We start from the raw sequence: 16,405 nt of genomic DNA on the forward strand, positions 1-16,405 counted from the left end.
CCGTTAGTGCGTAAAGATTTACGAATTATAACTGAACGGCAGGAAATGTGTAACATCATATTTTATTACGAAGTAAAAAAGTATGACAACGACGAGGAAAATAGTGAAAAATTTTGTTCGGGATGTTTCATCGAAGTTCAAGATTTATATACACAAGGTAAAATTGTGTATAAACATGAAACAGGACAATATATTTATCACGGTTGGAACTCGTGTAATAATTGTGGACACTCACTGCCAAGTAATAGCATGTAGTGTGTGCCGTTTTTGTGCGCAGCAATAAACTTTTGTAGACATTTGCTAGGATTAAGTGCTGTGAAAAATGGTGACCAAAAAACTATTGAATGCGGTGGTGGAGTTTCAACGAAATCGCGAACTTGACATAAAAAATTCCTCAACAGTGATCTTTAAACTACAAAGTTATATATGGACGAATGAAAACAACAGACTAAGGGGAAAGCCTTGCGAGAATTGCTGTTTACCAGGCGGAAATCGGCAAGCATGTCCTGAGCAGTTATAAGAAATCCATCGGGAAATCCGTCAACATATCGATAACATGTTGTATCTACAACATGTTATCGACAATGATCCAGATTCTGATACTGATTCTGATCAGTAATTGTAAGTAATCCTTGATGTGTAAGTATTCTTTTTCAAATTATGAAAATATTAATAAATTTTTTTTTTTCTGTTATGCAGGAGCCCTACCTGGACGCCACCACGACCGCCCGGTCATCCCCTCCAGCGCCTCGCAGCAGCAGTCGCCGTCGTGCCGTACCGCTCGACCATCGGCGTGCAATCTCTTATATATATTTTTTTTTTTTTTATATCTATTTCTTTTTATTTTTATTTTTAAATTCACACACACACACACACACACACACACACACACACACACACACACACAGATTTTTGTAAATAAACACACACACTTTTTAAATAAAAAAAATTATGTTAAAACACATATAATTGCTTGCTTGCGCTTCCTTCATCTATCCCATCCTTCTTCCTTCATATACTAGATATAATTAGATATAATAACTTAATATTTAATATAAAAAAAAATATAAAAAGAAAAAAAAGAAAAAAAAATAATAAAAAGGAAGAAAAAAAATAATAAAAAAGGAAAAAAAATAATAAAAAGAAAGAAAAAAATAATAAAAAGGAAAAAAAAAAAAAATAATAAAAAGAAAAAAAAGAAAAAAAATTATAAAAAGAAAAAAGAAAAATAATTACTGTTTGCGTTCTCGCTTTCCTTCACCTCGCGCTATCTCTTTCTTTCCTAGCGTTTACTCTCTCGCTCTCCTTCGCCTCGCGCTATCTCTTTCTTTCCTAGCGTTTACTCTCTCGCTCTCCTTCGCCTCGCGCTATCTCTTTCTTTCCTAGCGTTTACTCTCTCGCTCTCCTTCGCCTCGCGCTATCTCTTTCTTTCCTAGCGTTTACTCTCTCGCTCTCCTTCGCCTCGCGCTATTTCTTTCTTTCCTAGCGCTTACTCTCTCGTTCTCCTTCGCCTCGCGCTATTTCTTTCTTTCCTAGCGTTTACTCTCTCGCTCTCCTTCGCCTCGCGCTATTTCTTTCTTTCCTAGCGCTTACTCTCTCGCTCTCCTTCGCCTCGCGCTATTTCTTTCTTTCCTAGCGCTTACTCTCTCGCGGTCCCTAGCTTCGCATCTCCCTTCCCAGCATGACGTCATTCCCGCAACGAGCTACATATGAGAACTGGGACTGTTTACGGGTGGGAGGAAGCACGGATGGGAAATGCGTGCGAGTAAATTATATCATGATTTAAATTTAAAAAAACTTTATTCTTCTCTTTTATATATTTTTTTTTTTTATTACATATTGTGACTAAAAACTAAAGCTACCAGTTCGCAATCGACGAGTTGATGTTTATTGAAGGCGTCGCTGGCGCATATTACATTTGACACTTTTTTATTATCCGTTATAGTGGACGCGATATTGGAGAATTGTGTAAACTTAGTATCGACTGTCTCGGTGATTCTAACCAATCGATCAAAGGTTACATCGATGCATTGATCGAGATTAAACATACGGTGTAACGTCGGTTCAATCATCATCATGCGTACGTTTAAAGATTCGAGACTTATAAGTTTAGTATCGTTAATCGTATGAACTCGCACTGTTAGCGGTCCAACGCTTATAAAATTATAGGTATCTTTAGAGTCCTTTCTCAGTAAATCGTGAATATTGCGACGTTGCTCGTAGAGTCCCTTCCACGTTTCGAGAGATAATACCAGTTCCTTTCCTTGATGATCTCCTATGACAATTTCCACGTAACTCGGTGTACCCACGTTGATACCAATTTCAAGGAATTTGAATTCTGTGGTTGTCAATGCGTATCGTCTACTTAGTATACGAATCGCACGACGCTTCAACGAAATGCTGTAGAAAAATAAAAAAAAAAAATTAGTTTAAAAACAATTTGTGAAAAAATAGAAAGAAGTTAAACAAAAACTTACTTGTCACATTTGTTCTCAAACAATGGAGTTTCATAACGATTCGGTACGTAATTATTCACGCTTCTGCTGGGGCCGCCACTGCTTCTTTCGACGTAGTACATATTTCCAGATTTCAAAAGTGGACCACTTTCACGAACGGTTAACGCAACACTGACCGTATGAAGAATCGAATATGAAGAATCAAATATACGTGACATCCCGTTTTTTCAAAGTAGTGGGAGATTAGTGGTAAATGTGGTGGGAGATTCTAGAATACTTTAGTGCTCTGAAATTTTTAGAAGGGAGAGAGAGACGATACTCGGATAAAAAGAATTCTTAAATGACTCGTGAGGGAGGGAGGGAGGGAGGGAATGAGGAGGGGGAATAAGAAATAAAACATATTAGTGTTTAAATATTTTATTTTTCCAAATCTTGCAATTCTTTCTGGCGTTGCGACCACCAGTTAAATATTTTGAATACATTTTGTAATGCGCAATTCTTAACATGTTTTTCACATCGTATAGTATTTTTAACATCTAGATTATTTAGAGATTCGATATCGTCGTAATCAGCATCCAAGGTCTCAATGATTAAATTTTCTCTCGCATCGTCGCCGAGCATATTAGCAAGCCATTCTCGTTTCTGGCATCCTTTAACGTATACGATACACTGCATTTTATCATCTTCTTCTTCAACTACAGCTGTTGTAATCAATCGTTTCGCCATGCTGTACGCAACGATTCCATCCTCCCATTGTAGTCCATGATGATTCGCCATCAACCATGAAGCTTGACACTTTTCGGATTTTGTAAGGAGATGCCATGGTATAGGACTCCGAAAAATGTAGTGTGCGAGAACAGTTCCTCTTCTCAGCACCGCCACCTCCTTTGCGATGAATTTATTCGAAACGACAAATCCTTGCAGATCGACAAACGTTGGTACAGACATGATGAGATCTCTTTTCGTCAGTTAAGAAGAATGACAACCATCTCGTAACACTCGGATTTATATCCAGCTTTCCCTCTCTCTCTAAATTATTGTCGCAAACACTTAGGTAATTTTGCGCACAACGTTGGTCAACGGGTTGTACTGGATTACGCGATCGTGTATGATGAGACAGTACGCAGTCGTATTATTAGCCACATTCTCCTTACACTCAAATTCCAATCGCACATCCACGGTTGCACTCTTGACCGATTCGTTTTGTCGAGAACAATCGATGATCACAAACGGACCGTACTGTAGAAACAGTGAGACAGTGAGACTCGGTTCGAGGTACTCGTATCCGTAATAGTTTTTGCAGAAACGCGCGTACGTGTCGTACAGAATCGACCATCTGTTTTTATCGAAATCCAGATTCATGTCATCGTACGGATAACATTCCGAGTTCAGATAGAGTTTTCACGTTTGTTAATTTACAGTCGTCGAATTTACTCGCATCTTCGGACATAACATTCTTCCGGCCTGTCTGCAGAGCAAAGATAACGTATCGTGGTTTCTCCAGCTGAGTCGCGGTCTTAATGGCCCACGAATGTTTGGTTGTACGCTGCAACAGCGGAAACTCGTACAGATCCCACGAGCGAAAACCCATGCTGAGGTAGCGTCCGCTTTCCAGAGCGCGCAGCATAGACAGCTTTTTAATTTCACTCAACAACACATGTGGCATTCGCCATTGTATCTTGAATATGTTGATCACAGGCTCCAGCGTCGAAGCTCCAAGCAGACAATTGTTGTCATTGCGCGATCGTATTAAGATCAATTCGTGACGAGCGTTAATTACTATGCGTCTGTAATCCTCGCAAAATCCCAATAACATGTAGAGCGGTACGCAAAAATTAAAGTGTCCATCCAAAATAGTTGGCTCACTCCAGCCAGCATTTCTCATAATCACGCTTCTATCGGATGATATTGTTACATAGTTTTTGAGCATACTTGTTATTCCCACGTTTCTATTTCGATCAATCTCCACACCATCGAGTTCATATCGAATCTCGTCAAACATGAATGCAACGCAATTATTTTGCAGTACTACATTGAATCCTCCAGCTGGCTTCTTTATCTTTAATTCTCCCTCGATGTATAAGAAACTTTCGTACGGCAATGTATACAGATCCTGTTGTTGTATGAGTATTCTTATCTCATCACTGTGTCCGAACGTTGTGTTGGCGAATGGGTTATAGGAGTGAGTCTCAATCTTGACGATGCGATCGTCAAATATTGGCTCATCCGCGATGTCGAGAATGTCAGTCATCGTTTAAATGTTTCGCACCACGAATCCCAAAGATTGTAAAAACGCAACGTTTGATGCGTTCAATTTCTTTTTCTTAGTGCTGGATGATTGGATATTAGCGATGTTGTTGTCGCTGACGTCGTAAAGATTGTATTGTCTCTCACGTCTTTCGATCCGTTCAACACGAGCATCACACGCTAATTTTACCGCCGCCGCCGTACATGCAATCTAATGGTGATCTCTTCTCCTTGAAAATCGAGTAATCGTCCTTCCTGGTCGACAACGCGTAACGTTAAATCCGTAATGCACCGCACGATGATCGGTAGGTAAATGATGTTCGCCGGTGTTTCCGATATCTTATATCCTGGTGGTACCCTCGGTGAAAATTCGTGTATCGTATGAACGAGTTTGCCGTTGTTGTACTCACCCGCGGTCACATTACATTCGACGCGGATAATGTTCACGTTGATAATGTTAATCGGCACGTCCGACTCGTACCATTTTCGCGGCTGCAGTATACGGTTCGAGAATCCTAGCAGCGATCCAATATTGTTAGGCTTGCTAAAATTTAATTTGTAGGCGCATTTGATCTCGCTCCTCATCGTATTGTAATTAGCGCGGAGCACTATAGGCCATTCTCCAGGCTCAAAGTTATCGTCGTCGTCAGTGTGTTTTTTATCACCATCACGAACTGTGTGTTGCGAACGTTTTCGTAAAATTGTATGTTTCAAAAATTCATTTATCGCTTGCAGCTCGTACGATCCCTCGGGAATCGTAATTTCCGCATCGTCTTTGCCAAAGTAAAATTTATTATTCGAGGAATTCACGTTCGATATCGTATGATAACTTTCAAAATCCGCTAGACCAAGCTCGTATTCACCGTCGCTTAAATCTACGTTGGGAAAGTAGTTTGCCGCGAGAACGCTGCTCTTTCCAGTCAGCGTGAATGTCATAGACATGTTGGCCAAACTGTTTAACGAATACTAAGTTAAATAGCACAATGTATGTCTTTAAATTCGCGTGCATCGACCGTTCGGAGAAACTGCAAGCACAATTGTCCACAGATGCTTTGATTATAAGTTTGATAGGATGTGTGATTATATTCTATTTTTGTCACATTTAAATATCGCACCAATTCATTCGGCGGTCGAAGATTGCCAAAACTATCAAAATATATAGCACAATTCCCCTTCTTTGCATACGCTACCCAGTGAGTACCCGAGCCTTTAGCGTTATCCAAATTTATGATCCCGCTCTCGTTTCGATATATACCACCGATCGGTAATGAGTTACGCATAAAAACACCTCTAAAATATGGAATATGCATACGTTTTGCTAGTTGCAGCAATTGTACATTGGTAGTTACGCCCTCTGGCATTTTTAGCGTCTCTTTGACGTTTTTTTTTTTTCTTCTTTTTCATTGAGACTCCTCGTCCGTATTTGTATGGTGCGAGATACAATCCGCGACCTTCCATGGCACGATTGTGACGTAGCATCTCTTGAAACTGACGTTGTGTAGCTTTTCCATCGTTCACCATCTTTGCTACACCAGCCGCTCCACCAATCAGAGATCCGAGAGCGCCCAACACTGGTAGAATCGGTAATACACCCCCGCGTTTCGCTACCGGAAGTATTCGTTTTTTCACCATCTTTTTCTTCGTTTTCGTCTTTAGACCCATACCGAACTTCGTTTTGGTTTTCATCGCTATCCAGACAGCTGTGGCTGCGGCTCTCTCACCGAGAGACGAATCTTTCGCAGTGATGCGAGTTTGCGCCTTTTTGGCGAGTATCCTATCCGCCGCGTGTCTTTCGGCAAGATCGTTACTCCGAAAGTACGCTATATCGTGTTCACGACACGCTGCGTCCAATGGGTTGATACCTCGATCACCTCTAGCCAATCGTTCTTCTAGCCGCGTGCCCGGACCGCAAAACTGGTATCCAGGAATATGTAATTCGATAGGAAGCGCGTTTATTGCACGATTTAATAGACCTCTGCTTATTTGCGTTGACATTCACGACAATCTTTTATCATTGGCGCTGGACCGTCAATGTGCGTTTGTTGCCACGGTTGATTGTAATGTTCGAAACAGCGACGATAGGTCTGAACCTCCGAATCCGCCTTTATGTATTCCGGAAGTTTGTCCCACACGTAGTGGACGTGATTGCCACACATTCGCAATAAAACTGCTTTAGATACAAACTGTAGCTGTTCGGCACTCAAATCGAGAATATCGTAAGGACTTGATAGCAGGACAAACATTTTTTCGTTACTGAACACTTTGTAGTTCCGCGTAGCTATAAATAGACAGGCGTGCGATCCGAATCGGAAGTGGGAAAATGAAATTCGTGCGACAACCTTTCGCGATACGCGTGACAAATTACGACGTCAGATTACGCTCGATGGGTGACAATGCGGAGATGCGTAGACACGGTACGATGCTGCCGAATACTATACGCGCAATCGTTTGCGGCCCCTCGAATTGCGGTAAAACTAACGTGTTGATTAGTTTGATAGAAAGCCCGCACGGCGTCCGCTTTGAAAATGTGTACGTGTATTCAAAGTCACTGCAACAGCCAAAATATCAATATTTGGAGAATTTGTTAACGTCGATCGATGAAATCGGCTATTTTACATTCTCCAATAACAGTGACGTCATTCCACCGAGCGAAGCACGTCCAAACTCGATTTTCGTTTTCGATGACGTGGCGTGCGACAAACAAAATACGATAAGAGAATATTTCTCAATGGAACGCCACTCGAACGTCGACTGCTTCTATTTCTGCCAGACATACGCGAGAATACCGAAACATCTTTTACGCGACAATGCGAACCTGCTAATCTTGTTTAAACAGGATGGCACCAACTTGAAACACGTGTACAACGATCACGTGAATACCGACATGTCATACGAGGATTTCAGTGAGTTATGTCGTACTTGTTGGCAGCAAAAGTATGGATTTCTCGTGATAGACAAGGATAGCTTGCTTACAAACGGGCGATACAGAAACGGATTTAACGTGTTTGCGATACCACAAAATGATTAGTCGTTGCCTACATTCTGTCGTGAAGGGTGAAACGCGAGCGTTCAATACTCTCTATCGATATGGCTGGGAGCGATAATATTCGCGAGCGTGAAAAGATGGCGAAGGAGATTGCGAAAACGAGCGAATCGATCCGCAAGAAACATCGCGCTTTGAAGACCGGTAACATCAATGACGATATCGCGGTCAAGACCCATTTTAAACCTATTATCGAGCCGCTGCAAAAGATTGTCGACAACTCGTTCGCGGTGAAAAATAAGTCGGAGAGTAGCGCAAAGATTAAAATCAAGCGATACAAGGAGGATGAGAAGGAAGAGGCTAAAGATGAGGAGGTAGAGAAAGAGGAAGAGGAAGATGCGACACCGAAAAAAAGGAAACGATCGGACGTTTTACTGTATGAACCGTCGATAGCCTCTACGTTGTTAACCGCACCAACAAGCGTAAACGAAGATGTTTTCGAAACCTCGGGCAACATGCTCGAATCATCGTTTGTTCGAAACAAGTTACAAACGCCGGAAGTTCAAGAAACGTTGCGGGAGTACTTTGGGCCACTTGGGCAAAAGTACATAGGCGCGTTGTTTAGTGGCGACAAAAATCACGAGATTGATCATGTGTATGGAGTCTATTTTGACAGAAAGAATGAACTGCGACTCGGCAACAAACAATTCAACATCAACAAAGATGACTCTATTATCATAGACGACGTGCGGTACATTGGAACGCCAGGATTGTACGAGCTGATCTTCAAGAGAATTCCCGATGACGAACTTTACACGAGGGGGGACGATTTGGAAAAATACAAGAGCATATATTGGTGACGAACGCGCATAGACGCGATTATGATGCGCAGGGCCATTTGAAGGGTAACAGGGGGTACAAGTACAAACATATAATTGCACCGTTGATGTCGCTCGAATCGAAAAATACAAAATTTGGAGGGGAGATATCTATGCCTCGCGCTATGACGCTAACCAACAATATGATTGATTACGTGCACTGGGACGATCCCAACGAACTAGTGGATCGGCTACGATTGCTCAACGCTTCGCGCCAAGCTGGTCACAACGCTCACGACAACGAGATCCAGTCGATCATCGAGGAACTTCGTGAAGCAGGAATTATTATAAATTAAATGGTGTCTCGACAAAACTAATCAGTCGATCAGCGTTGCGTGACACTTTACGAAGCATCAGAAAAAATGCCTATCAACAAATTTGGATTATTCGATCCAAGAAATGATGCAACCGGCACAAACGGTTCTTGGGATAGATTGGTAAAAAGTTATGTGCACGAAAACGCTTTGTGTCGCGTCGTTACAGACTTCGATGCAAGGTCACGTAAGATTCGCCGTGTAGCGCAACCAGAGGCTGACACCGATGCCGTCAACAAACTGTACGTGGAGTCCTGCGTTAAAAGATTAATGAATCAACAGAAAGAATCAGACGAGAAGCTGATTTCGCTTGAGAAGGACGTGCGAGCAATACAGATTGTGCTAAACGAACTTCAACGCCCGGCTAACGCTAACTCAGAAACAGCTATCAAACCTAAATGAGCATCAGTGAACGGGTTAGGAGCGGCTATCAAACGGTTATCGAACAGCTACGAAGGATTATAGAACGGCTGCGAACAATTATCGAACAGCTACGAAGAATTATCGAACTGCTATCTAAACTACAATGAGTGGCAGTGGCAGTGGCAGTGAACGACCTAGCAGCAGCAGCAGCTGCAACAGCTTCGAACGAGGCTATCAGCATCTCAAGGAGGGCTGCGAACGAGGCTACGAACACGTTCTTAACGGCTACACTCAAGGTTACAAACAACTCAAGAACTCCTACGATCGGTCAAAAGACGTCTGTGAACGAGGCTACGAACGGGTCAGAAGCGGCTACGAACGAGTCAAAAACGACTGTGAAAAAGGCTGCGAACGGGTCAAGAACGATTTTCGAATGGGTGAAGGACGGCGGTGAACAGGTCAGAACAGGTCAGAACAGGCCAAGAACTGCTCAAGAACAGGTCAAGAACAGGTCAGAACAGGTCAAGAACAGGTCAAGAACAGGTCAGAACAGGTCAAGAACAGGTCCGAACAGGTCAAGAACAGGTCAAGAACAGGTCAGAACAGGTCAGAACAGGTCAAGAACAGGTCAGAACAGGTCAAGAACAGGTCAGAACAGGCCAAGAACAGGTCAAGAACAGGTCAAGAACAGGTCAAGAACGGCTATTAAAGGCGATAAACGAAAATGAGTGAAAAAAATGTGAACAACAAACGGACATCGAGAAAAACTGACAAAGCAAAGAATCAACATAGTTTGGAGAGACGACAGTTGGTGAACGAACTGCATGCGCCAGCGAGAAAAAATTTTCCCCGAAGACACGTCATAGTGCGGGGATACGATGATCTGTGGCAAGCCGACATCGTCGAGATGCGTCCGTATTCTCGTTTCAACAAAGGTTACCACTACATACTCACCGTCATCGATGTGTTGAGCAAGTATGCATGGGCTGCACCACTCAAGAGTAAAGGTGGAAGGGAGACGGCTGATGCAATCGCCAAAATAATTCGAGATAGCAAGAGATGCCCGAAAAACATACAAACTGATAACGGGAAGGAATTTTACAATATCGATGTGCAACGGCTTATACGGAAATATAACATTAATCACTATTCCACATATTCGGTATTGAAGGCGTCTGTCGTCGAGCGATTCAATCGCACGCTGAAGAACGACATGTGGAAGATGTTTACGCTGAACGGAACTTACAAGTGGATCGACGCGCTATCCCGACTCGTTGCAGAATATAACGCGCGAAAACATCGCACTATCAATATGAGACCTATCGATGTTACTCCCACGATCGCTGATAGACTTTTAAATACTGTATACAACAGTATAAAAATTGCTGCTCCTGCAAAGTTTAAAGTAGGTGACCTGGTACGCGTTAGCAAATACAAAAAATTTTTCGAAAAGGATTACACGCCAAATTGGACAACCGAGGTGTTTAAGATTGTTAAAGTGCAACATACTAATCCCGTAACATATCTACTCGAGGATTATCGCAAAAAATCTATCGCTGGAGCATTTTACGAGCACGAGTTGCATCGCGCGAATTATCCAGATGTGTATCTCGTGGAGAAAGTACTGCGCAGGAGGGGTGACGAGGTTTACGTGAAATGGTTGGGATTTGATAGCTCGCACAATTCTTGGGTACATAAGGATCATGTAATTTAATTTTATAAGAAATACAATGTATTCAATATAAAAAATATATGAAATATTTGAAATATACAAAATCTTTATTAATAGATCCTTTCCAATAGTCATTACAATATATAAAATATGAAATATACATACAAGAAAAAAAAAAAATCACACACACACATACACACATTATATTTTATAAAGATATCTTATAATGTCCCCACGGTAACGTATCAATAGTTGTAGGTACGATATACCGCTTGTCGTCGTACGGACTTAGAGCAATTTTTGTTTCGCGAATGGTGTATACCTTGTGTAATTTTGATCTTATACACGATTGACTACGCGTTATTTCAATCTCTTCGTTCAAACACCGCGTGTAATCGTCAAACGTTATCGTTCTCGCAACAACGTTACTCTTGATGCCTTTTACCTTTTTCGTATCCTTCTTACCATCCACGCGCAACGCATACATTTTTGCTCTAAGCCCGACAAATTCAGTCATTATGGTACCGTTGTTTTCATCCTTCATTAGACCCGGTACCTTTTTATTCACGAGCGGTATACCGTACGCATTGTCTATCGCATAGTCGCTCGTATCAAATCTGCTGATGTCGCGTTTCATATTCTCGTACACATCGTCGCACTCAATGTGATATATAAGACTATCCGTATCAGTGTACATGACTTTGCATCTCTCCCGATACATTGGTACCATATAATCGTGGTGAAATTCGTACAAACATGTCTTGGATATATCGAGAATACACATACCTACGTAAATTGGTTTGTAGAATTTCACCTCGAGTTTACGTAATTCTACAGCGATTAGATTTTCCGAAAAAATGCTTCTGCTATGAAAATTTGGTTTTGCAATCAATGTCTCTGCGCCGTACCTTCCGTCCCATTTTGTTAAAAGTTTAACATCTACGCGATTGCGCACATTTTCCATCGTTTTGCCAAACACTGCATTATTCATTAGTTTGTACAAATTTTTTTCAAAATCATTTTTTGCCAGTGTTCTAAATTTTGTGTTGAGTTCTATATAAGTACGGAGCCACGGAGATTGAGTGAATTGTAATATACGATGAATTTTTGTAACACGAAGACCGTGACGTGAACATTGCTGCAGGTTGCGGTAGTGTATCACGTAACGCTTCTTATCGTATACGGTTGCGAGAAGCTTGCCCTCGCGCTTGCCGAGTGGTTTGTCGTGTGTTGGACAAAACGGTAGGTCAGTGTGCGAATCGTGAAGATGCTGCGGATACTCGAGATCGACTTCGAGGATGTAGCCTGTAGACGAATCGAGCGCGATCGATGATACATCAAAATTGGAAACATTATCGACTCACTGAAAATCGGCGTAGGGCAATGGTTGACACATTGCCCATTCGTATAAATTATTAACATCGAAATACATCAAGTACGTTGATGGTTTTGATAAGTCATACGACTGCATGTACTTGTTATTAGCACGCGCGTACCTGTTGGAACATTGACTCAGACCACCGCGTATACCTCGTTCGATAAACATAACCATGTCAATGTCTGTGAGTAATTCAAATATAATTTTCGTATACTTTAACATGGCGTCCCACGTGTAACCGGGAAGAGTATAGTAATACGCGGGGTTGAGCCCATAACTCTTGATACAACTCTCTCGGAAATTTTCAAAAATGTCTGCTAATAACAAAACATCGATTTTTAAATACAGATCGCTATATTCGCCTAGCGTTCGAATGGAGAATCGCTTCCACACAATCTCAGCGTGCGCGTAATCGCTCTCAGATACTGTGTTACCTGTCAAGGAACTGTAAAATGATTCTCGTGATGGTAAACACGCATCTTGCAATTTATCTACGCAGTCAATGTACTCGTACGGGAAGACACCTTTTCTTGTTAATAAATTGAAATCTTCGGCGGATAAATTTTTATATTCCGATTGTAAAATTTTGAGTTTATCCTTGCTCAGAAAAGACGCCAATTTGTCAAGACTTGTGAGAAATTTATATGAATCTATGAAACGTAATTTAATGTGATTTCCCGGTTTGTTTTTCGTACCTTTAACATGTTTTGTAAATGAAATATATTTTTCTTTTGTTATCGGAAGTAAATCGATTCCCCCTTCGAACGCTATGGCTATTTCCTCGATTATAAAGTGAGAATCATAACCAGATAAATTGTGAAATACTATTGGAATGCAAAAAGATTCTTTGTAATTTAGATTGCAATTTGAATGCGCGGGACCTCTGTACCGCCCGGTCAAATGACAATGATCGCGTACGCGCGTATCATCTTCTACGAATGGTTTCTCACATATATGACACTGAGTCGCACTTCGAAATTCTTTCCATTCATTTTGCGTTAAATTTACCATGGGGACATTGGTTGTTAAAATATTTTCTACATGTTGCGCCAAATTTTTAAGTTCGTCGGTGAACCATGCAACGCAATTGGCTTCGCGACGAGATTGATACGCGGATAACGAATTATCGTACGAGCAATGTACATAATAAGCCATACTAAATACTTGGTGATGTTGATAAAAATTTTCTTCTTCTTTTTTCACCAAAACGCACTCCAGGTCGGCGTACACGACGAAAGGTAGTCGCTCCTTCCTGTTGTAGTTGGTAAATGCGAGCCACTTATCCTTATCGCTCGGTAATCGGATAGCGCAGTCGTTCATCTTTCCACAGTCTACTGTATGTGATTGCAATTTCTCGACCGAGTGAAAATAGTGCATGCATCTGTAAAATGAAAGTTAAAATTTTTATATCCTTGTTTTAAATATTTTTAGACAGTTTTATTAAATATACATACCGATCGCAGATATATTTTTTAGTCTTGTGTTTGCTGAGTTGCATACTAACAAGTCTAGATAGATTCTTGATCCATGCAAAATGTCCGATATCTTGCGCATCTTGCACGTAGAGCAAGTTGACGTGCTTGTCTCTCTTTTGCTCCGTAAGGTGAATAGGGACAATGTTTTCGTTTTCAAAACTGTACACGTTGATTGAAATGTCATTATAAATTTCAAATTTTTTAATTTGATTAAGAGTGACTGGAAACTCAATATCTTGGAGATTTAGTACTGTTGTATAATGCGGGTGATTGTCGGTGTGCACATCTTTCAGCTGGATACAGAGCAGCCACTACCGCCCACGCAAAACATGCATTGTCTTTAGATTGCACGTTAACCACTGCTCGTTTCATTATTATCTTTCGCGATAATTGCACGTAACATCCGGCGCGCATAGGATTATATTTATTTATATTTACAGTCAAATTTAGTATACGCGATAATGCCCATCCGCTATCGTGTTCCTGAAATTCTTCGAGCGATGCAAGGATTGGCTCGACGACTCGCCGCTCATACCACTCGCGTAAATCGGATGTATGTAAGAGTTCACAGTTTCTCGTATTGATTGATTTATTGGCATGCTTATCGCCCGCCACAAACTCGCCGTTAAACACTGTATTCACTTTCACACTGTTATGTTTTTGCATAACGTCTCGCACGTGCTCGAGCACAATGTCACTCGCATCTTCCAAAAATTGACGAGGTTCGATGTGATTATAATTTATAACCGCACCAGTCAAGATGCGGCTCTCAAACGCCGTATCAATCTCTCGCCATATGAGTCTCTCCGAGTTATTTTCACTACTATAATCACCACCACTGGGTATAAACTGTCTCTGCAATCGAGTTTTTGCACCCTCGAGTCACGCAATTCTTGTCACTAAAGATTGTCTATTTCCGATTGAGAGTCGCGGACGCTTGACACGGCTGCGTTCTTCAAGCTCTTCGATAAACTTCTCGCAATGCTGCAGCCATCCAAAATATTCACCCAATGTGGTGACTTGGTGGGAACGCTCCAACAAGTCGCGTTCTTTCTGCTGCACGTTTTCCATTTTTTCTCTCTCTATTTTGGTGTGCAAACATAACACATATTACGCGACATTATTATATGTAATAAAATTTGACAGCTACTGCACCATCGCATATCCACCTCATCGGGCGATGTAACTTTATGTCTCCGTATTTCGTATATTAATCCGATGTCATCTCGAAAGGTGTCCATACACGAAGCACAGAGAGCTAGAGCACCACCCGTTGAATAATAAAAGTGTATGGCGCAAATCTTACGTTGATTTTGCGCACGGAGTTGTTCATTTTCTACTACGTTGTCGTCAAAATCGGTATTACTGCAATCACTAATATAATTACTATCGTCCGACAACGCATGCTCTTCGTCTGACGACTCGTCTATTATCGCTTCGAAATTAATATTTTCCATTTATTCACTATTCACTATTCACTGTCACTAACAATTCTAATGCCTGATAGTAACCACTCAATTTTTTTTTTTCCACAGCTTCCTTTATGCCCTTTCAAATCGTACTATGGTTTGACGGGGCTCTCATTCTTCTTATATTTCGCCTAATGCTGTCTTAACACATCCTACCGAACGTCAACGCTTTTGCATCTATAAAAACGTTCCGACATGTTCGTCGCAGCGTTGGTCAAAAATTTCTATTGCTTTCCCACGACTTTTATGGCTTCTAAAATGTCCCCCGGCTATAAATCAACCACAAAGATAAACACCTTGCAGTTGCAGTTCTTTCCTTAAAAATTTCGGAAGATGTTTTGCTCCAGTTTTATGGGAGATTTTCCGCGAGGGTGCAAAGCTGCCGAACGCCGGCGCTTAAAATCTCTTTTTTCCATAATATTCTAATGGTCATAAAATGAACATAAAAATTAGAAAAAAAGAAAAAAAAACACTTTTATGGTTTTTAAAATGTCCCCCGGCTATAAATCAACCACAAAGATAAACACCTTGCAGTTGCAGTTCTTTCCCTAAAAATTTCGGAACATGTTTCGCTCCAGTTTCATGGGAGATTTTCCGCGAGGGTACAAAGCTGCCGAACGCCGGCGCTTAAAATCCTAATGATATAATGACCATAAAATGATCATAAAACTAGAAAAAAGGTTTTACGACTTCTAAAATACCCCCGGCTATAAATCAACCGCAAAGATAAACAGATCTACTTTCGAACGTGTGTAGGACCCCCCCCCCACCCCCCTTTTCCTAATATCAGACCCCTCGCGCCTCCCAGATACCCCCGCCCCCGCACCCCCCTCAACGCCCCATGGCTTAGAATCCCCACTATAACACTACTGGCAAAGAAAAAAATCTTAAGAGATTTGTCTGCTGGATGTGTAATAAAATATTGTTTTTCATTATCTTGCTTCATATTTCTCTGTTCAGTATAGATTCCAATATTTAAATCCTTCCATAATTTCATATTTGTTGGTCACATGTCACAAGTTACAGCCACAACAATATAATTTGAGAGATACAGATTATGTATAACAGTCAATAGAATATCTGGAGACATTGTTTTATCAAAATCATAATAAACAGGCTGCTTCCATTTATTGAATAATCCTCGAGCCATAATTAACTGACATGCTTTGT

The 16,405-nt window shown here is 41.2% G+C and overlaps 1 protein-coding gene and 1 pseudogene across 1 annotated transcript; one reads left to right on the forward strand and one right to left on the reverse strand.

Annotated features, from left to right (window-relative positions):
• Nucleotides 1-1,781: 1,781 nt before the first annotated feature.
• Nucleotides 1,782-3,471, reverse strand: LOC140675723 (uncharacterized). The gene is made up of 2 exons (XM_072910348.1): nt 2,478-3,471; nt 1,782-2,400 (listed from the first exon to the last, which is right to left on the reverse strand). The coding sequence occupies exons 1-2, from the start codon at nt 2,672-2,674 to the stop codon at nt 1,833-1,835; spliced, it is 765 nt and encodes a 254-aa protein (XP_072766449.1). The 5' UTR covers nt 2,675-3,471; the 3' UTR covers nt 1,782-1,832.
• A 4,319-nt stretch (nt 3,472-7,790) lies between these two features.
• Nucleotides 7,791-9,433, forward strand: LOC140675789 (uncharacterized; annotated as a pseudogene).
• Nucleotides 9,434-16,405: the final 6,972 nt, after the last annotated feature.

The sequence above is a fragment of the Anoplolepis gracilipes genome, unplaced genomic scaffold, assembly GCF_047496725.1.
Source record: "Anoplolepis gracilipes unplaced genomic scaffold, ASM4749672v1 Contig18, whole genome shotgun sequence".
NCBI classification, from domain to species: Eukaryota; Metazoa; Arthropoda; class Insecta; order Hymenoptera; family Formicidae; genus Anoplolepis; species Anoplolepis gracilipes.

What these genes read in the sequence shown, in the direction of transcription:
- LOC140675723 (XM_072910348.1), bottom strand. Translation starts at nt 2,674, where the DNA reads ATGTCACGTATATTTGATTCTTCATATTCGATTCTTCATACGGTCAGT. An exon ending in TTTGAGAACAAATGTGACAA is followed by an intron (nt 2,401 to 2,477) that starts GTAAGTTTTTGT and finishes ATTTTTCTACAG; the next exon opens with CATTTCGTTGAAGCGTCGTG.